Raw genomic sequence first — 27,607 nt, forward strand, 5'->3', positions numbered from 1 at the left:
TGATGGCAGGATCGCCGACGATCATCTGTTGCTGCCGTTCAGCACAGCGCTGACGGATGGTATCCATGAACCACACTCCTCCTGCTCTCTCTGCCCTGCTAGCAAATGGTTTAAAACTCTCTGTTAACATGTTAATAACCACAGACTGCGTCAGCCTTGTCAATGTGTGTGTGACTGTCCACATAACTCACTCTCCTGCAGCCACAGTCTCACGATGAACAGAGAGAGTGGGATTTTGGAGGGGTTGAGCGAATCAATATGCTATGAGTAGCTCTTTTAAATAGTCAAACTTGCAGTAAAGTTGCAGTGATCAGACTAAATTGCATGGCTGTGCAGAATGCATGGTAATACGCTGAATTTGTGTTGTGTTTGCAACAACAAACAACATCCTGGAGGGACTGATAAATACTGCAACACTTCCAACAGCAAAGACAAAGGGACACATTTAGAGTTTAAAACAGTCTACAAAGTATAGTTGTGGCATCACAACTTCACAGAAGTCTTAACGGCTTGTTTAAACGTACATACTGTGTGCATTTTTCTTTGGATTGAGCGTTTAAATACTTCCACAGTATTTATATATCATGAATGTCTGCTTTATACAACGACACGGATATTGCCATAATTATATATTTAATGTTTTTACAAAATTTGTTTTAACATTTTTAGGTATTGTTTTGTACTTTTTATTCTATTCATTTTTTATTTTATGTGCACATTTTTCGGTCATTTCTTCTTAAGTTGCTTATTGCCGTTTTCCCATAATTTGGAAAGAAATCAAGGTAATTGGCTTAGGTTTAAATGGTTATGTAGAAGCGAGCTCATACAGGTACTACTTTAAACATCATTTTGTATTCTTCCTGACTCACCTGTATTGTGACAATCCGTGGCAGCGGCTGGCGAGTGTTGGCTCCACCTTCAATGGCGATGCCCAGAGTGCTGGCACTCTTTGCCACCCTCACTAGTGTCGAGGTGGGCTCCAACAGCCCCGGCTACAGTAAAAGAGAGAGGAGCACAAGTTATAAAATAAAAAAAACATCACTTATGCATATTTATAAACCTATTTATAACATTACACAACCTCCCTTTGTGCCACTGTGCATAAATATATGTTTCCGCCTTTGTTTATCAAAGGAAGAGCTTTGTTTTGTCTGAGCACACACGCTCAAGAGGCCTCTCAATGGATTTACACATTCATAAAGGCCATGACTCTATTAACATGTACATACTCAATCCTAGCCGCATATTCATGAATGTGCAATCAGGTTTAACAGCTTCACAAGTCCGAGGACAGAAGATATAACCATTTAAAAACTATTTTACTCACTTTTAACAAGGGATCTTTGCAATTGTTTTTTATTAACTAGTCAGCTCTCATAAAGCTTCTCCTCCACCAGCTTCTAAAACCCAATAAGGGATCTTTTTCCTGGAGGGGTTTCTTTCATCAGTATTATAATCTAAAAACATGCTCCTGGGATTATACGTCCATATTCTATGATAGATATCAGTGATCAAGTGGCTCAGAGGCATAACATATAACTACAGCATTTCCACTTTAATTCTGGACCTTCATTTGTTGCATGTCATACACTGAAACTCTCCGTGCCTCATGTTTTCTGTAAGGGGTGCACTGTCAGGAGACGCAAACCGGGCAAATATCTCGGTCGCCTGATGGCCACTCATATTGGCACAATTACAAACTGCCTTAACTCTTTGAAAACTGAATCGATATCAGTTTTCTTGTGGTGACCTCAGACGCTTTTCAAAGACATTTAAACCTTTGAAACCTGAGCAAATTGGTTTAATTTCATGCTTTTTATTTCTCCATTTGAAAACATGAGGAAAAAAGGCCTTGAGCAACTTGGCAAAAGATGTCCCACAAATTGCAAGAAATTATGAAAAGGGGACAAGAAAATAGGTTTTCAGAGAGAAGTGAGAGGGAAAAGATTTTTTGAAAACCACCTTTTACTTTAACCTTTTGCTAATTTTGGATAATTTCTTGTTAATTTGTCATTTTCATGTTGTTTTGCAAGGAACCAAGCCATTTTGCTCAGGTTTCAAAGGGTTAAATCTCCCATTAAGGCACCCCAGGTCCAGACTAGCTGCCCCCAATAAAACCTAAGGAGGGCCCTTTTAAGATACTTTATGACCTCAATGGAATTTAATTGACCCCAAACTTCTGGATTGCCACTGTTTTCTAACAAATAAAGGCAAAATGGGCCCTAAAAATAAATTAAGAACAACTATTTATGCAGCACAGGATATTAACATTTTAAAGCTGCAAAATTTTCTTATTTTGGAAATATTCCAAAGCAAGCCAACAGACACACATTTACACCCAAAAAAGTTTAGAGTTCATAACCAACATGTTAGTGATCAGTTTCTTATTTATACATTCAACAGACACAGAAAAACATTAGCATTCATATATTGCTGATAATTTTGTTAGCACTAAAATCTGGGGTAGGCAGTTAGACTCCGACTTTGGGCAATTACAAGTCGTTCTCAGAGAAAGCAGCTAACAGTGATGTATTTTACTGCTCATGAACTGCAGTCAAACTGTCAAACTAAGCATCGCTGATGAAATATGAATCATTATTCGGTTACTGAATTGACTATTTCTCACTTCAAATGTTTTCAGAATCATACTTAACTGTACTGTTTAACTGTAAAGTGAGAAAGTTTGTACTAGGCCACCATGTTGGAAGCAGTCGAGCTGAAACTAGGCACCTCCCACCAGCCGGAGCAAACTATCTCAAATTCTAGCTGAACAGCACACTATAATATGTTCTTAAAATTCATGATTCATGTTTGATAAGTGCGGCCTAGTTTGGCAGTTTGTCCAAATTTCATGAGCAGTTATTGAAAGCTGTGTTAGAGACTGATCAGTATTTTTTTGTGATTTGGGCTATGAGGAGGAAGAGGAAAATTACCTCTTTCAAAGATTATCTGCTTTGTGCATTATTGCTAGGATATGGTGACAGTTAAAAATACTACCTTGTCACATTTGCTTAAAAAAAATACCTACTGCAGCTTTTATAACAACACATCCCTAAACCACTGACATGCTGCTAAAGCCTCATTTGAGCTGTAGGTCTTGAATGTTAACCAAATGCCTTTTGTTAAAACAAGTTTAGTACCCACGACAACAGACAAACCCGACTCATTTATCTTGAAATATGGACAAATGAATCCCAGAAGCATGTTTTCGCTTGTCAGAAAAGGCCAATAAATAAGTAAAAACACACTCAGCTACAGGCTCCAGAGGCCAGTGAAACAGCCAGCAGAGGGGGCTGAACTTTCTTTAAATAACACAGTACATGGGACAATTTTGCGTAGAGACCTATCTATTCATTTTAACCCAAACAAGGATTTATTTCTAACCTGACCCAATAAATTATTTTCTGGCAGAAAGCCTGAAAGGCAAACTTCTCCCACGCCTTTTCTGAAACATGATCAGTAGCTTGCAATATTTAACTTTTACACACTTGCTCATCAATCCCCACTGTTCTGCACCAGTTAATCTGTTGTGTTTTGACTGATGTAATGAGGAGTAGACGATAACGAGGCTTAAATAAATGTCTTATTTTAGTTAATTTAGGGAGGTTTTATGAGCACATCCTCCGTCTCTGTCAACACACTCAGGAGTAAACAGACGATAAATGCTCTACTTGTACGCAATAAAATGCAGCTTTTTATGATACAAAGTTGCCTTCAAACTTCCTGCCTAATAATTCTTAATCTAAAACAGACACTGAATCTAACAGCCCTGTTGTCATAAAAAATTAGGCTACTCCCATCCTTACTTGTTATTTCTTCCATCAATCAATAAGAACCAGAGATACACTGCAGTGAGCGATGAAACAAATGATGGATCATGTGACTGAATGAATGGCGTGAGTGAGAAATAAACAAATGAGTGAAACAAAGGAAACAGTCTGTGTGAGCAGACAGAGGGAGGAGAGAAGAGATCACGGTTAGCTTCGAGAACAGATTCAGGAGGAGGATTAGTAATAAAGTACAACCATTTATCAACCTGCAATTAGTGATTTGTTTGTCAGCTGACGGACGACACACACACACACACACACACACACACACACACACACACACATCAACACACACACACACACACACACACACACACACACACACGCACACACACACACACACACACACACAACTTGTACTTTCATACCTGTCAGGACCCAAAGTGACATAACAATTTATTTTCCAAAACCCCCCAAAGAAATAAACAAACAAACAAACAAGGGAATGACCTGACAAAAAGTGTTAAAAAATGTTAATAATAAAATAGAATAAAATATTTCTTTTTTCCCTGTAATATTATTTTATATATATAATAATAATAATAATTAGAACCAACCATTTTTAAAAAAAATTTCCATAGTTTTTTGATGATTTTCTAATCATTGCTCTCTTTCTGGCATTTTTCAGGACATTTCTTCCCAAATTGACGATTGCCTTTTACATCTTCTTTTTGAAAGAAATCAAACCAATTTGCTCACATATAAGAAGCTTAAATGATTTTGAGAGTCATCTGAATGCAGCATAAGAAAACTGATGATGATCCAGGTTTCACAGGGTTAAAAACAAGTGGCCCATTAACTCTAAAAAAGCCCCTTGAAGGAGTGAGGACTCAATGAAATATCCTTGCTTTCCAAAAAATGTTCAAAAATTCCACTCACTTTTTAAAAATGTCCCCATTTCCTTACTCTTACTCTGTAAAATGTCCTCATTTAAACCAAAATGGTCTCAGTTTCCAACTGATTTGTAACTTTCCAGAATCTCACTTTAATTGGTCCTCACAAAGGCTGAAATACAGCATGTGCACACACACACACACACACACGCACACACACACACACACACACCTAAACTAGCTGAAAACATTTCTCATTCCTCAGAGTTTAACAATGAATCCAGTCATCAATCCATGTTTGTCTCACAGCTGCTCTGAATCAACCCCTCACCGGTTTGGAGGGTTTGTCCCCCCCGCCCCCCTGGGTGTCTCCGGGGTGGCGTGTGCGTGAGGAATGGGGACTGCTGTCTTTGCTGATGTGTCCTGACTCAGCTATGTCCACCCCGCTGTCCTCGCTGAGGGTCTGGCCGCTGTCTGACAGCTGAGACAGGGCACCACCTGGGGGGAAGACACATGCCATGATGATGGAAATCTCAACTCACCATCTACTTTGTGTCCTTCAAACTGGATTATATGAAAGCAATCCAACACTTTTTTGGTTTTAAACAACTTCTACTTCAACTTTAACAACCCAGATTTTTTGATTTGCCCTAAAAAAGATCAGATTTTAAGATTTAATACAAGATTAAAAACCCATTAAGATTAGTGATGTTTTGCATAAAACAGCAATCGTACTCTGTGTTCTGGGTAATTGCTCATTTTACCACATTAAGCCCAAGTAAACACATATTTGGAGAGATTATACAATACACATCCTCTTCATAACTCAAAATGCATAATTCCTCTATGTATCACAGAAACTGACAAATTGAGAAATTGACTTCGAGTCTGCCCAGTATCAGTAAATTAATCAGAAATGCTGTATCTAATCTGAATATGTCATAATTACCATAAACACTTCAAAGGAAAATTTAGGTAAGAAATTCTACTTTTTCCAGTTCAAAGTTCCTATGTATATGCAGCTAGAGTCCATGAACACATTTAGAATAGAGACTATCTTTGTTATAATACACTAAGTTGGTGACTAAGGAAAATCTTGCACTACAGAATCAATTTTGAAAAAAAGGTCTCTGTGAAACAGTCTTATGAAAAAAATTGGACTTAGTTTTAAGACTGATTTAATATATTTTATATTTACTAAGAATGTTAAAACAAATTTAAATTGACCTCTTGTTTTTATTGTATATATTTCTTAAACGACTTTATATTTTGTGTGAACAAAGTACATTACATTTTGAAGTATTTGGCTGTCGAACATAAGGCTGTGATATCTTTAACATCCTTTTTAACATTTCAAATTAATTTCTTGCCTTTTCTGGTATGTTAATTCACATACACAAACTAATTTGGAGCTCTGTGTCCCTCACCTCGAGCTTGGGGCAGCGGCCGCACCTCGTTGACGTCCGGCTCTGCGTTGGGCCTGTGAACCTCCACTGTAACAAACTGCTGTTTAGAGCCAGGAGAGGAGGGAGAGGCTTTGGACATGGACAGTGGTTTAAGGGGCAGCAAGGGGGGCGGAGGAGGTGCAGGGAGCGGAGGTGGAGGTGGAGGCGAAGGGGACGGGGCAGCAGGTTTGGTGGTTCTGCCGGGGGACTGGACTCTGGGGAAAGGGCCGATGTTGTGCTGTGTGACCATGGACAACTGAGCAGAGGTTATCTGCTCTTTCTTGGACGGTACCGAAGGGTCTTTCTTTCTGATGACCGCGTAGTCCCGAGACGGGTCCCTGGCGTGCTCCCGTTTGTGGAGTTGTGAGGGCGGGGCGGGGGCGTGTCCTGGCTCTTTGCTGTGGTTGTGAGAGGTCGGGGCTGTGAAGTACAAGCCTGAGTGGGAGGACTCGGACGAGGGGCATTTGTTGAGCTGATCTCGTCTAGTCGGGCGCCTCTGCACCCCGGGTGGGGGCGGAGGCTTGAAGGAGGGGGGGGATTCAGCTGTGGCGGACTGAACGTCGTCCTAAAGTGAGAGGATATATTCATCATTGATTAGGGGTGTAAAAACGTCTTCTGGAACAATACACCACGATATGAAATGTGACCAGACTGCATGAATTACGGAGCTAGAATATTTGATGCAATGAATCTGATCAGCAGTGATTCTGAAAATGTACTAATTTTTGTTTGCATACATTAAATGCCAGAGGGTGCAAAACTATTGCGTGTGTATTAGTGTATTAACACTGTCAGACATTTATGCTACTGCTCAAATCCTAACTGCCTCAAAATCAGTTTAATCAGGATTATACGTGGACTAATCTGCAAAGGAACTTAAACTCGGATGCTCTTCCACCATTACGGCTGTTCAAATGCCTTATTATTATACCAGGTGCCCCGTAATGTAATTTTTGTATGTTGTGAGGACCAAAAACAAAATACCAATAGCAGTTTATGAGCAAATAAGTTTTGGTAATTTGAGGGAAACAGTCCTTTAAGAAACGATAAACAACTGCAGATTTGACATCCAAAAGGGGATTAAATAAGTAATTTTACAGCCAAAGTGGAGCTGGGTAATATATCGATAGTATGTCAATATCGTGATATGAGAAAAGATATCCTAGGTGTTGTCTTTTCCTGGTTTTAAAGGCTGCATTACAGTAAAGTTATGTCATTTTCTGAATCTACGACTGTTCTAGCTGTTCTTTTATTTGTCTTCACCCTCTTAGTCATTGGTTGCATTCTGAATTTGTGCAGAGGAAATACATTAAAAGCAAAGTTCAAGCCCAGTGCTCATTTTCTCTCACCCGTTTCCACCCACACAAGTGTATTACAGACCCAGTTTACCACCACAGCTTTAGTGACAATAACAATCAACTTGAAGACAAACCAGGTTGAACACGTCGCAGCTTGTTGTTCGAATCCAGCCCGATCCTGTGTTTCAACGTAACTCAAACACAAACTGAACAGTGGAATGAACACTGAAACATGAGTGGATTGAAAGTGTGTGGAAAAAAAGACATAAAAGAAAGTTTACAAAAGAAAAGTAAAGTATGATTTGAGTGGCGGGTAGCTGCTGGCAAGTGCAGACTAAAAGCTTTCTCCTTGACCTCCCTCTTATCTCCTGCTGTTGGGGGTAAACAGATGAGACCTCTGGATATCTCTTGTTGCTTCGGAAACTTTTCTTTTAACCTAAGGTGCAACCGTAAGCTCTCTCTCCTTGCAAAGATGGAGAGGTAGGAGTGGAATTGAACTTGCCAGGAGTCCGACAGTGATCAGTTTCTGCTCTCCACTTTCCCTACAACAAAGAGAAGATGAAGAAAGGCTACACCGGCACTTACTTTTACAAAGCTCTACTTGTCTTTCTTTCTCTTGTTCTCATTTGGTGGAAACACTTGTTCCGCTCCACCTCAGGCTACAATACAAAGCCTGCAGGGTAGCTACGTCTCAAGTACCTCCATCTGTCCCTACCTCTTCTTCCCGTTTTTAAAAAAATACAATTTTCTTCCCACCCTTTCTCACTTCTCCCCTGTGTCGTATCCATCTTTATCAGGCCAAAGCAGGGGCTTTCTCTGCCTGCCGGGCTCACCAGAGAGATGTCGGTTAGCAGCGTGTTCAGACTCTCCGGAGGATCCTCCTCATTACTCTCCACCACGCTGTCATTCTGAGAGACGCAGGAAAGAAATGGAGGAGGAGGGACGTGAGGTGCAGAGGTGAAAGAGAAACAGGGGAGAGTGATGAAAGAGACAGAAAAACAGAGAGGGAGGGAGGGAAGAGAGTGATTAAAGTGTGAGACAGAAAGCTTGTGAGCAGATGTTAAACACAGATGTGTGTTTGTCCCCAAACAAATGCCAAATTAGATTTGGTGGATGTTCCATGTCTCCTGGAAAAAAAGGAAAGACATCAATATCTCTTTGCGTTTGCTTGTCAATCTTGAAGTTTATAAGGAAGACAAGCAAATAAGACACACACACACACACACACACACACACACACACACACACACACACACAGCTATCATGTCTTCTTCCACGAACAAAAAGAAAAACACACATGCCGTGAAATCGATAGAGAACCATCAGCTGAGTTCAAAGCAGGATTTGGCAGCTCAATCCCACCGGCATGGTGGAGAGGAGTTAATTTGGGGCAGATCTGTGAGTGATTTCAGAGCAGAGGAGATGAATTCAGAAACATTGCCCTTCATTTAACTCTGTCACTAAACCAGAAACCAAAAGCCCCATCAATTCAGCTTAATTACCTCGTATAGCCGCATGGGGAGCACTTACACACAATTTATTTATCACAGGGGTCAATCGACTTTTTACATGCACAGACGCTACTCTGCAGTCAGAGCACGCTGCCTCTCTGTGTATCTATGATCATGTTTATCTATAGCTAAAATCCACAGAGTGTGTGTGTGTGTGTGTGTGTGTGTGTGTGCAAGTGTTTCTCACCCAGGAATCATATCAGGCAATTCTGCAGAACTTGATTTATGTCCACTGCCAACCCTCAGTGCAAATGCAGGATGTAGTGTGATTTTGATGTGTTGTGGGGAAAAATAACAGTATGGAGGAGGCGTGGAACATGTTTGACTGCTGGGATCAAAGGTAAAAACATCAACGGAGGTTTCAGGGCAAAATCAGCCCTGCATAATTTGTTATAGTGGAAAAACAACTGATCCTGTGACACTTTTTGAAGAAAAGACAAGAGTGTTGCAATTTTCGCTCCTTCTCTTGCATAGTTATATATGCGTGAATCACATTCCGTATCAGGTTTATTTGTCACTTCCACGATACACACTCAGCATACACTGGAGCAAAATACCGTTTTCCACTGATCAAGGTGTGAATTAAAAATATTTTTAAAAAAATCTGCAGCAGTTATTGATATTCCTGATCTTGGAGGTGTATCCCTGTTTGACCCTGAAGTCCCTGTTGACAGACTGCAAGCTGTAATTAGTTCTACGTGAAGTCTCTCAGCAGGAATTTACAGCTGCCATAATCACTAAACTGACACAGTGACCATCTTGAAAGACAAATGATATACAATCTAAACCAAACACACCCAGCTAGGCTGAACATAAAACTCTGATTTATTTTATACGAGAAGCAACAAATGACTCCTGATGAGCATGACAGGAGTACAGATGTTAAACTGCAACAACAGTGGAAGAAACTGCAATGACAAAAAACCCTGATCTGCCCACAGATAGCTGATTATGAAAGGTCGTCTTTGGATCTTTTTTGGAGCCAGAAGTGACCATAACTGGACGAAAGGGTGGAGATTTGGAGGAGCAAGGGGCAACCATGCCGTTAATGATTCACAACTTTAAGCTTTAATAAAATGTAAATGGGTGAGTTTAAAAAAAAATCACCCCCCCACACACAGTTACCATGAATGTTGAAATTAGGTATAGAGACCAAAATTGTTTTTTTTTTTCTTCATGCCAGGCTGTTATTATGTTCATTTCTGCTGTAAAGTTGCTCATTTTAACATGGAGGTCTATGGGGGTTGACACACTTTTGGAGCCAGCCTCAAGTGGCCATTAGAGGAACTAAAGCAGCAATATTCAACTTGCAGCCCATCCTGCCGGTTGGTCCCCAAACCACTGAATCACACTTTTTGCTTCTGTTCATTTAAATACGGTTCCAGAGTGCACAGAAAAGCATTAAAATTGAGTTTAGTGAGTTGAGTATCACTAAACAACAGTTTTTGGGCAGCATCAGTGGTAAGTTTAGCACTATGTAACGGTATGTGCATATTTGATCTCATCTGGTCTGTTAGAACATGGCCTGAAACACAGATGCCTTACATTTTTATAATCAGTATCTGACACATAATCAATGTTGGCTCTTTAATTAGGCTTTTTAAAAATAGTTTAAGTTGCCTAAACTAACCATATCTCAAACAAACTGACATGTATAATTATACTGAGAGGAATTATCTGATAAAAAGCACTGAATCTTAAAAAAACATAATTCATGAATGCAATCTGAGGTTTTGCAGAATCATCCAACAGCAACATTGTTAATCAAGCTGCAGCTTTGTTTGTGTGTCAGTCTCCACTATATATGTGTGTGTGTATGTCCATGTATTGGTATGCAGTTGACTGTATACCTGGCTTTGAGCGTGGTTCAGAAAAATCCAGTGTTGTTATTCTCACAAACCCACCCAGTTCTCTAATCTGCTTTACACAGCAGTGGTAGCAGTCACCCATGGGTCCAAACAACACAAATAGACACACAGACACATGGGTAGAATAAAGACCAAAATACACATACACACACACACACACACACACACACACACACACACACACACACACACACACACACACACACACACACACACACACACGCACACACACACACACACACACACATGTAAATGTCGCTTCCCTGAGGGGAAAGCAGAATGGCAAATAAAACCCATCAGAGGCATCTGAATGAGAGGGACGGTTTGGTGAAAAAATCTGCAGACAGTCAACAGCTTATCTCCGCTGTCAGCTTAGACACCGTGTGTATGTGTGTGTAAATGTGTGTGTTCATCTGCGCAAACAGTCATCTTCATGCAAAACCACACACACTTGGATGCTGACACATTTACTACATACCAACACATGTGGCTTTGAATTGTTGGTATGTGTGTAAGCTGAACTGAACAGAAAGCTGTCAGGAACAGAGGAGGAGGGATGGCTGTCATTTCAATTTGAATTAAATCCTGATCAAATAAAAATGTAAAAAAAAAAGTGTGAATTTGGTATGCTTCACTATCTTAAAGGCTAAAGCTAAGTTAATGTGCTTTGCTGTGGCGAAAAGCACTCAATTACTTGACTGAAACAACAGTTTCCTCTGTGGAGTGGCTGTGGTATATCACTACAGTAGTAGTAGTAGCAGTTAATTCATACAGGCTAATCAACCCTACAAACCTGCCTCAACTTTCATATCAATGTCTTTAAAATGATGTAGTATATAATTTTAGGGATGTTTCCAGTGGCTTTTGTGCCACAAACCATGTTGTTTTTTTAAATGACCGTCACTTTTTTTCACTGGGGAGAGTGCCATCAAATATTGTTTCATTAAACTAAGATTTCACTGCAGTTCCTGCTGGGATAATGACATGAAAAGTGTTTTTTGTTTACAGAGATATCGCTGTGTTTCTGCCAGGATTTTGTCACAAAGGTGGTTTTTTGTTTTGTTACTGTGATATTGCTGTGTTTCTTGCTGGACAGTGCCATAAAAAGCGGTTGTTTTTTACTGCGACATCACGGCATTTCCCACTGTGATTATGTCTTGAAAAGCCTTTGTTTTTTGCCATTATATTACTAAGTTTCCTGTCGGGATGGTGCCATTTAAAGTGATCATTTTTAACTGAGACATCGCGGTGTCTTGCTAGGAAAGTGCCATAAAAAGTGGTTGTTTTTTTACTGAAACATTGCTGCGTTTCCTCCTGCAAAAGTGCCACAAATAAACAGAGGTTTTCACCAAGACATTGCTATGTTTCCTACTGGGAAAGTACTATGATAAGTACCATGAAAACTGAGTGGTTGATTCACTGAAACATTGTTACGTTTCCTATTGGGATAGTGCAACTAAAAGTGGTTGTTTCAAGTGGTTGGTATTTCTTACCGGGATATTGCCATAAAATGTGGTTATTTTTTTACTGAGACACTGCTACATTTCCTGCTGGGACTGTGCTACCAAAATAGTGGTTTTTTTTCAGTCAAAACATGATCTTTTCCCAAATACAACCAAGTAGTTCTTGTGCCTAAATGTAAACACAGGTTAACCACCGGGTTGTTAAAACATTAATAAACATAAAGAGTCTACGTAAGGTTTCCACGTATCTGCTACATAATAATGAACCATATTCGTGGTTCACAGAAATATACAATTCCAACATTTATTCTGAAGATTAAGTTGGCGTCACAGTGTGGGGATTTATTTCGCCATAATGACCCGCTCACTGTACACTGTATATAACACCTTTAAATATTCTCAAAGACAATCTTTTCTCTCTGTAACAGTGATCTCATCTGCACAGAAACAGCCACAGAGTTCATGTACACTCACAACGCTACCCTATGATCATCATTTGGACTTTTGAGAGACATTGGTTTCTTTAAAAGCACTACAGTTACAGTCCAAATCAAGGCAGAGAAAGGAAAAGCAAGACAGAAGAAAAACACTGCAAACAAATCACTGCAAAACCACAAACCAAGGTGAGAGTGTGTGTACTGTATGTGTGTCTGGAACACACACAGGGAACTTTAAATCTCAGTGTTTAGTGTGTATCCTGTAAGTGTGGGTTTGTGTTGGAAAGCATTCATCACTTTCAGGAGCGACTCCTACCTCCATCATATCTATCAGCCAGAGCAGCCTTTCCTACAGAGGGGGGATGGTTTTTGGGGGTGAGGTGGGAGAAAATCACAACCTATCAAATATCAGCTGAAATACTTTTCAATCTCAACAGAAAGGCATTGAAACGTGTCATTGTTCAGCCTGAGAAAGTCCACAACAGAGCAGGATCTTTTCTACAGCAGAATCTCTTACAATCCATGGAAATATATCACACTACGCTCTCACACACACCAAACAGACAGCGAGGCAGATCAGAAAAATAAAAACACTCAGGTCCATCCATCAAGATTGTTGGTACCAGACTGAACTGCTGCTGCGCCTTAAATCATGTAAGAAAAGCAGCAGCACATGGAATATTAAGTTTTAGCACAGAGAGCTTCCATTTTCTCCAGATTTTGTCTTATTTTATGTTTTCACACCCCCAAATAATCCTTAAAAAAAGAGAAAATCATGAGCACACATTAAATGAAGAAGAGCCGAATTGTTTTCCAGCTGATAAACGCAGCCTACCCGTGCAGAGCTGAGGGTGGTGTTGGTCATGAAGCTGGCTGAAGACGAGGTCAGGGTGTCCGGGTACGACACCATGGACAGGGAATCCGGTTGGAGCGCCGTGGCTCCAGCTGTCCCCTGTCTTGCCTTTAGAGCCTGGATCTCCCGTCTCAGCACCAGCCCATCAAAGTGCTCCAGGTCCTGTGGGGTGACTAGGCCGCGAACCTCTGACAGCAGAGAGAACTGAGGGGAGGGAGGTACAAAGGAGGAGACACAAGAGGGGAGTCAAAGGTGTGAAGTTGAGTGTGCCGTACCAAACTAAAGGTGTTTCTGATTTTCTTTGAAAGTTGCTTTAATCTTCTCCAAACTCTGATTAAAATCAGATTAAAAATGAACTTAAAGTTGCTGAGATGGTTGCACGTCAATAATATCTTGATTTGTGAGATGAGTGGAATGAAATGAGAGCATTCCCTAAGACGAAATTAGGAGAAAGTTACCTGTACATTGAGTTTTCTAATGGATATGAAAGCAAATATACACTAATTTAACACCCTAATATTGGTGATGTCCGATATTCACCTGGTGACTGCCATCAGTCAATCGGTAAATACGTACGACAGCATTCACTGTTGGCAGTGGCCGATGTTTATCTGTTGTGTAAAATCAGTTTCCTGTTGGCTAAATGTTGTCAGTTATTTGTGGTCGGACATTAGCTAGCACAGCACACCCAGCTGTTAATTCAGAGAGGAAGCCACTGGCTGGATTTGACTCGCATGATGTAAGAGGGCATTGGGTGCCATTCCAGTTTGTTTTCATGTTTGCTTTCAGTGAGCAGCTGTTCAGCTCTGCGTGTCGAATCTTAGTTAAGAAGAGAAATAGACTAAGCTGCAACAAGGGAGATACGCTTATCTTCATTAAGAAAAACATGCAACCTAAGAAGTACACTATGAGGTACTGGTAAGTAATGGTTGACTTTATGGGCTTTTGTCATAAATCTGGAGCTCATTAATTATGGCTTAAACTGTAGTTTAGGAGCTTGAAACAATTTGGTTTAAATTACTAACCTGAGTTTTGTGCTTTTACGATCACTTTTAAATCCCCACTAAATTTAAATACAGTTTAAAACCACACTCCTGTTTTACATTAATTCCTAATGTAACTTTGTACAATAAAAACAACCCATCCAATGAGGAAGTTAAAACAGTTGCTCTAAATGCAGCACAGGGCAGCTGGAGAAGCTTTCTGGGGGTGTATGATACAGCAGTGTTCTTGAGAAATCTGAAATAAAATGCCTTTGATTTATTGTTTTTTTTACAAGGTGAACTACTGCAGACTGTGAGAAAATAAGAGCCAGGGATGAAAGGAAAACAAAACAGTACTGTAAGCATCGGCAAAAAGCCCGGGCATAAATCTAAGAAGGGCTCAGAGAACTTCGATTCAAAGCTCGCAGCAATCGCACACAGACTGTACCGGAGTAAACACTTCTGCATAAAGAACATCGATTCTCTTTTCATCTTCCTTTCTTAAATAAGCCTCCTCGTCCTTTACCTTTGCATGTGTGTTGAGCAGCTCGAACAGCGCCACGACGAGTTGTTCCACTCCGATGTGTCCATCCCGGTACTCCTCCACGTAGTAGCCCATGGTCTGCCGCTCTGCCTCTGTCAGCAAGTGGCGTGCTTGCTCCTCCAGCATGGCCCGCGACTGGTTCACAAGGCTGGAGAGGGTCACCTGTGAGCCCGCCACGCCTTTATAAAAGCCAGGCTGGTGGAGACGGATGGAGGGAAGGAGAAGAAGAAAGACAGGAAAGACATTTTTTAATTTGTTTCATTGCTTTTACGCCTTTGCAGCAGCAATAGCCATATTATGTTTTTGGTACATATGTCTGTCCATATCTGAAGTTTACCTCCTGGGAATTCCTTCAAATTTGACACAAACATCCACCTGGACTTGGTAATAAAGTGATTTGTTTTCTGTGGTCACATTTCAAGATCAATTCACATTTTCACAGACATGAATGCAAACTGTAATTGCAACTTGACAGGTTCACGGATACATTCTAGATTTTTCTTATTTTTAATATAACTGATTTTAATTTTGTTTAACATTTGTGATGGAGTGAGAGATAAAAGATAATGAGGAAGAAAATCGAAGAGGTGAAGAACAGTTCAGGGAGCAACTGTCAGCGGCTGTAATGTAAGATTTTATAGAGAACGGCAGAAGTGGCGAGGATGACGGTTTAGAAAAGGATGAGGGAGGAATGGAGAAGAAGGGGATGAGGGTGGAAAGGAGGAGTGAAAAATGAAATAAGAGTGAGGGGAACACAAAGAAACAGAAGAGGGTCTGCAGGGAGGAGGGAGAGATTGGGAGGAGGGAGCAGAAGAAGGGAGTAAGGAGGTGGACTGGACAGACGTGAAGCAAAAATGAAGAAGGTGGAAAAGAGTTTGATTGAAAGGATGGAGAGGAGGATGTGGAGGAAGAAGACATACTGATGTTTATCATGACAGGAGGTGAAGACTGTCAGAGCAAGATGGTTGATGATGATGGAGGAGACAACAGGAAGAGTAGGAAGAAGAAATGATGGATAGGGAAGAAAGAGGGGGAGATAACCGCAAAGACCCAGAGGTGACGGAGGAGCAGGAGGCGGGTTAGAGAGGAGACAAAGGCTGGAAACCAATCAGGGCGGACAGAAAAAGAACGAGAACATTAATTACACCCACATACACCGAACTAACCATCAGTCTTTGCGTCCCAAATGTATAAATTACCATCCTTCCTTCTTCCTTCTGCCCTCCATCATCCATTATCATTAATGCTTTGTGGTGCTAACACCACAGCTTGCAGCGGGGCAGAAACTGTGCCGTTCACACGTGGGTGGTAGGTTTTAATAATTTTATTTTTTTGATTTTACTGCTTTCATAACCATCTCCGGTATGCCAGCTGGCTTTTCTGCCAATCACAGGGACGACACTGTGGCACTTCAGAAACTGATGAGCTGCCAATATCACTTCTCCGCTCCATATCTGCTTCTTTTCTCCTCTCTGCCTGTTCTCTTCTAAGTTATCTCCTCGCTAGCACGCAGCTTTTCTTTAATTAACTCCTTAATCAAAGACACCACTTCAAAGTCACAGCTCCAGGGTCTGTGTCTGCCTGCGTTTGTACGAGACGGAAACAGGACGAAGAAACAGGCCCGCCGCCGTCTTCTTCCTCCTCCTCCTTCACTCTCTGTCTTCACCTCTTCCTCAACTCTTCCCTGCGCTCGTCCCGTCAGCGGTAGCTGTCCCAGTGTCCCGGTCCAAGCAGAGCCAACAACTGTTTAATGCCCAAGGTGAACTGTGGTGCTACCCTGCCTGAATCTTAATAACCTCAATGCTTACCATGAAAATTTCTCTAAAGCATCCCTGTCTCACTTACTTAACTCAAGGGCGCCGTAGAGCGAACCAGCGGTACCGCATGAGGCATGTGAGCAGTCAGTCTGTCTCTCGCTGTCGCATCAGAGGGCAGATCGGCACTTGAGGCAGCTAATGAAATCGGTCGTCACTCAACTGGAGTGGAACACCTGCAGTCTCCTGCTAATGAGGCATGCTCGAGAAGGCGATGCATGAGGACGGTGAGAGAGGACGCTTTTACAGTAAGACCGCCATTTTACAGTCAATGGACACCCTGTAACGCTGGTTCGTTTTTTGGACGAGAGCCATCTCTGAGGTCATTTCTGGCTGTGTTTCTGAAATGCCAGATAAGCTGATTGGGCCTGTTATCACAGCGACCGACAACAACAACGACCACTGTCGACATCCAATTGATAAAGAGCAAATCAGATAAAGCCGGTTCTGAAAATGTCACTCTCTGCTGTAGCTTGTTTCCATTTAATAATACAAAGAGTAGAAGAAAGTTGAAAAAGAGCAAAAAAAAGGCAATTTCAAAGAGATAGGAGACTTTTCTCCTCTGTGGTTTTTAAACTCACACCTCCATTAATCTCAGCACTAACTTTGGGGACACAACAATGATTCTCCCTGCACTCTGCTGCTGTTAGGGTCAGCTGTGAACACGGCTCAGAATATCTCATCTGATGACTTTTATGCAAAGGTTTCCTCCAAACAACACCAAATGCCTGGCTGAGCTGCTGGGTTGAAGAAAGAACTTGAAGTTGACATCATGTAATGTTAACTTTTTAGCGATGGGGGTAGGGCTGCCTTCTGAGAGTTAAAGGTTTGAATCATCAGAGCCCCCTCAGTCAACTGAAATTCCTGCAAGTCGAGCAGTCGTTTTTTGTTTTTGCTTGTGCTGGGCATGGCAATTCTGGGGACAAATTGGTGCCCAAATTTTGCGGCAGAGTGAGTGCTCTTGACTGTCACGCTACACTTTGGTTGAGGCTGCATGCAGCCGCCCAGAGGAGGAAAACACTGCAGCGTAACATCATCTTCTCTCTTCTTCTTATTTGCAGCTCACAGAACTTAATAAAACACAGTCTCTGGCTTTTGTTTGATATCTGGTGTTGGCAGAAAATGTTGCGCATTTACGACCTGTTGTTAGCGCTGTTTGATTGATTGTTTACTGAATGTCGCTGTCACAGTAAACTGAGCCTGTGTTCACACCGTGAAAAGTATCCAATCTAAGTGAGAGGAAAGCAACAAACTGGATTTGGGCCACATTTGCTTGTCATGTGAACGTACCTATAGATCTACATGACTTGGCAGCCTAAGGCTGGATTACAGACCCCGATGCACTACCTCCACTTACATAGCTGGGCACTGTATGCTACCTTGTTTTTGGACTGACTGCATACACTTTGGTAATAATGATATCACAGCGCATACCTCACAACATGACATCCTCATCCCACACAGCATTAAGTACCTTCTCATTTTCTATAGGCCCACATGGTCGTCTGAAACCTCTTTGAATAGAACAACCAAAAAACAAACATGATGACTAACCTGCTGGACTCACACAGATTTAAAAATGTCTTTCAGAGCTGAAGTGGAAGAGTGACTCTGCTGGGTTAATAAAAAATCCACTCTGTGGTTTATAAAAGGTCTGTAGCAATTCTGAGGAGCAGACAAGTGAGTGACTGTGAAATCTCCAAAACAATTTTAGTGACCAGACAGTAGAAGCAGGCAGCTTGGATGCAGGTGTTTGATTGCAGTTATAAATTAATGCAGCTGTATTAAACTGCAAGTAATGACTGTCACAGGGAGGCTTAGCTTAAGATCATGGAGCTAATGTTATTGTTACTGTTTAATTTTGGCATTTGCATATTTAGAATTTGCACCTGACTATAACCCTGTATTTATGTCCAAACCATTATCCTGTTTACTTTTCTGGCACTGTGTAACATTTTGCAATATGAGTGTTTAAACATAAAAGCTACTGTGATGCATCCAAACATTTAATCAAAAAAGAAACATCATCCATCATGTGACCAAAGTTCCCAGCTTAAATCGTTTGACAACTCAGCCATCTCCAAATTTTAATAATTGAAAACAGACCAAGAACCACTCAAAGAGAACAAACTACCTGTGTAGAGTTTGTGTTTTCCAGCTCCTTTACCATAACAACAGTCAAAAAACCAGATCTGTGCTGAAGTGAAGATCTCTTCGATTTATCACATCCCTGCACTCAGTCCAGTGCTTGCAAACAACATTAGGACATTATTTTGCTTGCAGGAAGTCTGAGCACTTTTCTCTGAAAATAAAAACAGGATGAGGAAAATGACAAGAAAAGAAAAGAGAGGAAAGATTGCCATGCCAACGCCATAAAAATCGATTGCACATGATGGTGGCACAGATTGCTTCTGACCTCACGGGGCAGAGCTTGGTATTAAAACTTAAGGCCGGCAGAGAGAACAGGTGTACCTCTGCCATGTTGTAATATTACAGTCTCAGTAACACCAAATAAATTAGCTTCTCAATTCCATCACCAATTTCCAGCTGACAGAACTTTAAAGTCATTATGTAAACTTTATAGTTGTTCCTGCAAAGCCAAGAAGTTATGATAACGGACATATTTACTGCAGCACTGGCACTCCCGACAAAGAAGCTGACAGAAACCTGTATTACTCTGTGTGAGTTTGCTCTGATTTATTCACATTACAAGCTGTAATAATCCTCCATCAGATGGAAAAATAACTCATCATTGAATTGTGCACAAACCTGCACAGATATCAACCTGAACACACCGCCAACAATCCAACCTGTTCTTATCGCAGTTTCGGACTAATGATCAGCTTTATCAAGCAGAGAGAGACAGAAAGGGCCGCTTATAATTTTAAGAGCTTCTCCCATCCCTCTATGTGTGTGTGTTTTCAGAGAGCAGTCACATCTGCTAAGCTCTTTAATGCATCAGAAAACTAATTATTACCATACATTATATATTACATAACAAAATCAATATCTGTGACCGGATCAGAATTCACTGTTTAATGTAATTACCCAATGCTCTTAGAAGACCTGCTGATTTACAGCGTGCAGCCAGTAAACACACGACCTTATGGTTATAGAACAGCATGCCGAATCCCAATCCGTCTCTGCTGCCAGTCACTGACGACCTTTATCAAACAATACATTTTAGAGAAATATAAACAGTTTGCACACAGTTGACATGAATATTGATAGATGTTTTGTGGCATTTACACTCAAGTACTTTCATGCAATGTATGTTTACTTAGTCAAATGATTTATACAAAAACTGCTTTCAGATGCCTGTCGCTTACAACTTGTGAAGAAATCTTTCACAAATTCTTCAACAATAATTTAAAGGATTTAGAGAATTATTTTTTTTAAATCTAGGGAAAATGTCTTCGGAAAAAATAATAACTTTGCATATTTAAAATCATGTTAAAAAATTATTATATCTTTTAAGCACTTCTTGCAGATCATGTCCGTTTGTATCTTTTTTTAACAACAAACAATAACTAATTTTTAAGTAATTTTCTTGTACTTTTTAATTTTAAATGTTTTCTTACTAATTTTGGGGTTCTTTGTTCAACATTTTTGAAGGCCAATTTGCTTAGGATTCAAAGGGTTTCATGATATTATAGCATTTAATTGAGAACATTAGGTTTGGATAACTTCCTCTGAAAAATTCAATAAGCTTCTCATCTTACTTTAGTCACAAACCTGCTGCTACCAAGACGGTGTCCAAGTGGACAAACATGTCCTAAGAGAGACTTTATGTTTACAGGCTCTATAAATCCTCATCAGACTCACTCTCAAAATCTTAATAAAGTATTTATATTGCTGCTGAGTTTGCAATTGATGTTGTTTAATTCAGACCACTATGATGTGTTTGCTGACATGTTTCAGCTGCAGGCTTTAGATTGCTGCTGCAGTGGTCTTGGATGTTATCACTGTGTATCAGTGAAGAAGAGGGCTGAAGGGCAAAATCTGTTGGTTTTGAAATCACTCTGTTACAAGCATCACTGCAAAAGTACCAGCATATGACTCACAGAGTTTCAATCTATAATCTTGATATTATATAAGAAATACATTTAACGGGCTGCCAGATATCTTTCCCAATTCCTTCAGCAGTCTGTCACCAGAGAAGAAGTTCAAAAATGTACCACGTCATTGTTATTGTGTTGCCAAAAGTATAATCACGTTGTTTTTCAACTTTGAGAGAAACATACTGCACGTTATACCTGTTTACAATCAAACTAAAATGTCTCAACATATCAGCCATTGTGTGTCTGTGCTGGTACACCTGTATTCACCCTCTTGTCTGAGAAGCTCCATTTTTGAGACTGCCCCTTTAAATCCCCCCAAAATCCTATTCTGCTCTGATTGGTCAACATTTCCAAGCGTTATGTATCTCAGCTTTTCTGCGCTATCACTGCAGTCTGGAAATGACTGTGGAGTACAGCGGCATTTTCTACCGTGAAAAATCAATAAAACTTCTAAACAAAAATCCTCACAACCAGACATGTTCCAACAAGAATACAATACAAAATCGTGAAGAAATCAACAACATAAAAAAACAGGATTACAAGTTTCCCTGTTGTTAGCATGTAGCTACATGTAGCAGTGTACTCGCAGCTGGGAAATGACTGTTATGGAATATAGCACCTTTCTACCATAAAAAATAACAAATAAAACTTCTAAACCAACATTTTAACAACCAGACATGTTCCAGCAGGAATGTGATCCAAAATCTGGGGGAAATTAACAACATCGGCAACCAAGATTACAAGATTCCTGACGTCAGCATGTGGCTAACTGTCACAGTAATACTTGCAGCAGAGGAATTATGCTTTCTGACGTCACATATCTCCAATAAAAATGTATACACACACTGATATGTTTCATTGGGAAAATGATTTGAAATCAGGGAGAAATGAACATCATCAGCCAGCAAGATTACATGTTTTGCTAACATTAGCATGTAGCTACATGTCCCATATCGCTCGTCTATGCGAGCCTTGTTTCATAGCAAAATTAGCGTTCCTAAAATTTGCTTTCATGCAAATACAGACAAACCTCTCTTCACATGACCTTGAATAGTTCTTACATGTGTGTACAATGTGGAGATTTTACATTCTCTGAATGCACCCATGCTATTGAGAGTGCCGTATACACTGATGTTCACTGTCCCAACATCTGCACACATATGAAGATAACTTTATAATCTAAGCTTTATAAATCTCAAAAACAGAAATGTTCAGTTGTATTCTGACCAATAATTACTCTTTATTGGTAAATAACAATTAATTGTAGGAGAAAATATCTAGAGATACTTGATTGTCTGTGTAAAATAAACAGATTGTTTTGGAGGTTTATCCCAGTGGGCTTCCTTGTTTGGCTGTTTTTGGTTAAAATGACAGATGTACTGTGTCTTTCTTGTGTAAAGAGAACGCAGGCAGCTATTCATTGGGTACATACATAAGAACACACACACACACACACACACACACACACACCACAAAATATAAAACAGTGGGCCTCGGTGTAAAGTATAATCATTACAAGGTCAACCCAGCACCTCTGATTAAGCTGACTTATTTTATCTTGACTCAGATTAATTTGCATTGCTCACCTCTTTGACACAGTATGTTAAAATTCTTTGCAGCCTTTTTGTTCAGTAAATACTAATTTTGTGAGCTGGATTTAGATTTATGCAGAATAATTTGTGTTTATCATCCCATTCAGGCTGGTGGATTTCATTCAGTACAAAAAGTCTACTTTCTAAAATTCAGCCTCACCCTTGTTCTTTTTCCCTTTTTTTCCCTTTCGTCTTATTTATTTTTTACCTTTTATTAAGTTATGAAACTGAAAATAAGTCCAGAAGCCGGTCACATGTACACATTAAAACAATATTTTGTGTTCTAAATGCGTTCTAATGTTTTTTCTTACAGCCGTTGGGAATCCAACTCCATTTTTGTTGTTTGTTGCCCATGCTGTTTGGTAAATCCATCATGAATTGTGTATGCTAGCAGGTGGATTTCATTTTGAAGAGTCCAAAAGTGCCAACCTAGTGCAAAACAGAGGAGGCCTGAGAATTACATCTGTGATGTTTGCCAGATAGCTTTGCAGAGATTTAGTTTTTGAAGTTGAGGGATTTATCTTGTTGATAAAAGCAGAACATCTTAGTGTTTCTAGCTTTCAGTTTCGAGTACCAGCAGCTTCTGAATTTAAGGAGTTTATCTTTAAAAGCCTTCGAGCTCTTCAGTTTGGTTGTATGAGATCACTGTATGTGCTCTTCTGCTGATATTGTTTCTAGAATCAGTTCACTGACCGTCGGGCATTTTATCCTGCTCTACCTTTCAATTTAAGCGATCGCAAGCTCCAATAAGCAAATTAGTTTTGACCTACAAAAGCAATATTTACCCTGTTATTTGCTGTAACACATTTTGTTGTCTCTCAAACAACATTCATTTGCTCAAGATCAGGGCCCAAATGGGGTCAGAGCAGAATTAAAGATTGAGAACTGCTTCGTGACCTATCCGTAATTAATTATCTTATCAGCCTGGCTTGGCCTTTAGGCTGCAATTACAGGATGGATGGAGAGGGATGGAGGGGTGTTTGGAAGGACACTCGATGTGACCGCTGGGATGCGCTGAATCCACGGGCTCCAGCCAAGGGAGAAATGGTGAGGAGGATGCCGAAATTAAAAGATGGATGCAGATCACTTTGGCTGTTTAAGCAGCACAATCATCGGCTGATCATTTGGGGAGAGATTAATATTTATGCAGAGGAGGTGTTGACACAGTTTGAGGTTAGCAGTGGGGGTCGGCTCTAACTGAGGCTCTCTGGCTCACGTGGAGGAGCAGCAGGGCTGTGAATTATCACCTCTCTCCCTGCTGCCTGGCCCTTAAGCCCTGCTGCTACATATCTTTCCCTCTTGATGCCCTCTCACAGTATGTCTATCACTCTCTCTCTCACACACGCACACACACACACACAGTCACACAGACACAATCAAATGCTGGCACAGAGCAGCAGCCAGTCCACCTACATGTACTTTAGCTGTCTGGGCTTATTCTGAGCTGGTACACTTTGACTCATAATAAAAAAATGTGGTTTTATTCTCAACATTTCTGCACCTTTGTGCCTTCAAAGAGCACTCCATGTTCTCAGAGCTTCTGAGGGATTTCTTGTGCTGCTGTAGAGTAGGCTGATAGCTTTGGTAGGGATTTGTGTTTTTATATTAAAGCACCTGAAAACATGGTCAAAAGTATGTGGACATCAAAACATTACAGCCAGCCATGGATGTTTTTTGTCGTCGCACAAACAAGGGCAGCGTTTGCAGTCGGCATTAGCGTCCCACTTCATCTCAACAGATTTGGATACTTTGCACTTGGCTAAGTTTTTACACCAAATTGGGAAAAACGTTTCTTAATGGAGCTGGGAAATTTTCATGCTGAGACAGGAAAGGGTTTTCCCAAAACTGTTACCACAAAACTGGAAGCACAATATTCTCCAAGTTAGTATTTACCATCGTTGGAAAAAACCACTGAGAAAAGCTCCAAACCAAAAGCACACTGTGTCGGCATATTGTTATTATATATTATAGTTTATTTCATTGTAACAGTCCTAAATTTTGAAAGTAATATATTTTATACTGAATGTTGAAATGTTTAATTGACAAAAGCTCAGCTAAGCTGCTTAAGGACTTTGTGGTTTGATCAGATTTGATTGACTGCTAAAATAATGAGTTGGTACGACAAAATAATAAGAAATGTTTAAATAAATGACTTATCTCAAAATGAGTTAGTATCTCTAAACAATGAAAAACTTGGTGTAAAGAGTTAGTACCTCAAAAAATGCTAAGCATTTTCAAAATGAAGACTTATTTTTCTCCAAATGAAAAGCATATATGACCAGCCATTCACATGTAAATGCATGCAAACTAATACAAAAGAAAACAAAATAATTCCCATCGCTTGATCAAAATACAGGTATTGTATCAAGGTCAGCCTAAAGGATGCAGGTTTACAATGGACGCACAGCAGGGTTCAAACAGCAGGATACAAGACCAACAAAATCATAGTGCTGATACCTGTAATAACAGTCACAATCAAACTCACTTGACCATTAGAAGTGTGTGTACTGTAGAGGGATTTTAGAGGACAAGAGAAGGTAAAAATCGCTGGTTTAACCCTTTGAAACCTGAGCAAAGTTGTTGAATTTTATTAAAAACATAGGAAGAAGTTACAAGTTATGAGTTACAAGAAAATGACCTGTGATTTACAAAAAAACAGAAGGAAAAGGAAAAAAAACAACACAAAAAACTTCCAAAAATTAAAAATATACAGATAAAATAGTTACGAATATTAAAAAATATATTATTCACTTCTAATAATCTCTCTCTTTCTCTCTTAAAATTAATTTTCAGGTCATTTTCTTTGCAAATATGTAAACCAAGTCATAAAGTGTTTTACAATTTATTTTGCTTTTTGTTTTTCATTGTCTGTAAATGTTTCTTTTTTCTTTTCTTTTTTTTTCTGTCTGTCTGGTTGATTGTATGAATATTTTTCTTTTTTTCCTTTTTTCAAAATTAAATTAAACCTTTTCTTAATTTCATGCATGTTGTGGAACATCTCTCCAAGTTGCTTGTTGCCTTTTTAGCATTGCTTTCAAAAGAAATCAAACCTATTTTCTATGGTTTAAAAGGTTTAAATGTATGTAAAAGGCACCTGAACGCAGCACAAAAAAACTGATGTTGTTCCGGGTTTCAAAGGGTTAAAGATACTGACTGCTACATATGAGGAGAGGAGGACAGGACAACACTGTGTAACTGATAAACCATGTACTGTACAAATTAAACAATAAAATAATTCACTGCAAAGATAATCAAAACTATGCTTTCTCCAATATTGCTACATTTTTCACAGAGAGATGTCCTCAAATATTTTTAAGTCCCGTCTCAGGGCATTATAACCTCTCCGGCTGGAGTAAAAATATCTCTCGAAAACAGTAAATGCTAAATTGCTGCAATTTATGAAGTCCAGGGGCGCATGTGTTGTTTACGTAAACTGTCTTGTCAAAACAGGCTCAACACCTCTCTGTTTTATTATCTGCACTGCGCTGCTCTGCTGTTAATAAGAGACATAAGGGCTGTAGAGGGGAGCAAAACTAATTAGGTAACCATTAGCACTGTCATGACTTTTCTTTCATAGCTGCAAAGGAAAGTAGAGGGGATAATCTAACAAATATGGGCTTTGAAGCTGATGATAATGATTTCTTCTGAATCTCAGTAGCTTGTTTTCAGCTTTCTCTTCATCGAGGCATTTCTAAATGAACTGTCAGTGTAATGTCTCACACCTGATGGGGCTTTTATGTGAGGGTTTGCTGTTAAACCTGAGTGGATTGCACAGTGTCTTATAAAGGTTATTGATCTCCTACATCACCTCTGCTGGGAAATCTAGACAAGCTCAAACCTCATCTTTTCTTTTTTTTTTTGTCTTACACAGACTAACAGGAGGTTGGAGCTGCTTTGTTTTATCACAAACAAGCTGCAACTTCTGAGGTTGAAAAATGAAGCCATCGCAGAAGTGCCAAAAACTGCAGTTCCTCAAATGGCTACTTGGGGCTGGCTCCAAGAATGACTCAATCCCCATGTTAAATTTGACAGCAGAAAGTTACATGTTTACATCCTGGGGCAACCCCCCCAAAACAAGACAAAAAACATAGCACAGAAAATTCCTGAATTTTTGTGTTAACTGTTGTAATCACAAAAACACTGAGGGACCGTAGAGTGTTTGCTGTTGCTATTTCAGCATGTTTTTAGGTCATGAGAGTTTTGGTTGCTTTAAAACTCTTGTTCAGCATTGTGGTTGCACTAAAAGAGTCAAATATTCATGTACATTTTGTTTTAATGGTTTAAAGCCTGTTTTTGGTAGCTACACTTAAGATTTGCGTTAGTATACGGTACTCACAGTTAGCCATAGACTTTAAATGCAAAGTTTTAACTAAGCTAACAGCTAGTCTTACAGGGTTATCTCCAGGCTCTTGTTCAAGTACGGTCACGTATGGCTCCAAAAGAGCCAGATGTCAAACGTGACACAACAAAATGGGAGTCCTCAAACCAATAGGTAATCTGATGGTGGCTACGTCCATGATTTTATTGAGTCCATGATCACAAAACAGAAATTTCATGATATATTTGCAACTATGGGACTGTTTAGGAAAATATCTAAAGAGATTTTTGTATCAGTTTCTTGCTTCCCTCTGTAATTGAGTTTGACGCACAGACTCTGAGAGGGCAGGTGTGAGACTTGTGAAACAAGGACACCCGTCATAAACTGCAACATCAAAAGCTCGCGTTTGTCATGTCACCTCAATTTCACAGTGAACTTCACAGAGGATTTAAGCAGAAATGCCAAACAACATGACATTTTCATAAAAATGGAACAGGTCCCACACATGATGTTCTCCAGGACGAAGTTTTAAAAACACTACGTAGTTTTGCACAAAGACAATCTTTCATGGGAGAAAATACAGTAAACCAGTCTCTCTAAGTGTACTTTGTGTTTTTTAACAGTATCGGCTCGTCGGGTCCACAGTCCCACCTCACAGTTCTGGCAGTTTTTCATCAAAAGACTGGATAAGAAGGCAATAACCTGTAAATCCTCTGAGAGGATAAAAGCAACCAAGTGGTCATAAATTCTCCAGGCT

General features: G+C 39.9%; 1 protein-coding gene across 2 annotated transcripts in view; it reads right to left on the bottom strand.

Annotated features, from left to right (window-relative positions):
• whrna (whirlin a) overlaps nt 1–27,607 on the bottom strand; it is a 181,527-nt gene that overhangs the window by 15,860 nt on the left and 138,060 nt on the right. For both annotated transcript variants that reach the window (XM_088071000.1, XM_088070999.1), the window contains 6 exons: nt 15,048–15,260; nt 13,521–13,742; nt 8,240–8,314; nt 6,091–6,673; nt 4,995–5,161; nt 870–992 (listed from right to left, as the gene is read on the bottom strand). In XM_088071000.1, coding sequence (XP_087927126.1) covers nt 870–992; nt 4,995–5,161; nt 6,091–6,673; nt 8,240–8,314; nt 13,521–13,742; nt 15,048–15,260 — 1,383 coding nt within the window. The remainder of the gene's footprint in view (nt 1–869; nt 993–4,994; nt 5,162–6,090; nt 6,674–8,239; nt 8,315–13,520; nt 13,743–15,047; nt 15,261–27,607) is intronic.

The sequence above is a fragment of the Plectropomus leopardus genome, chromosome 20 (assembly GCF_026936395.1).
Source record: "Plectropomus leopardus strain MGB_pleo_1.0 chromosome 20, ASM2693639v1, whole genome shotgun sequence".
NCBI classification, from domain to species: Eukaryota; Metazoa; Chordata; class Actinopteri; order Perciformes; family Serranidae; genus Plectropomus; species Plectropomus leopardus.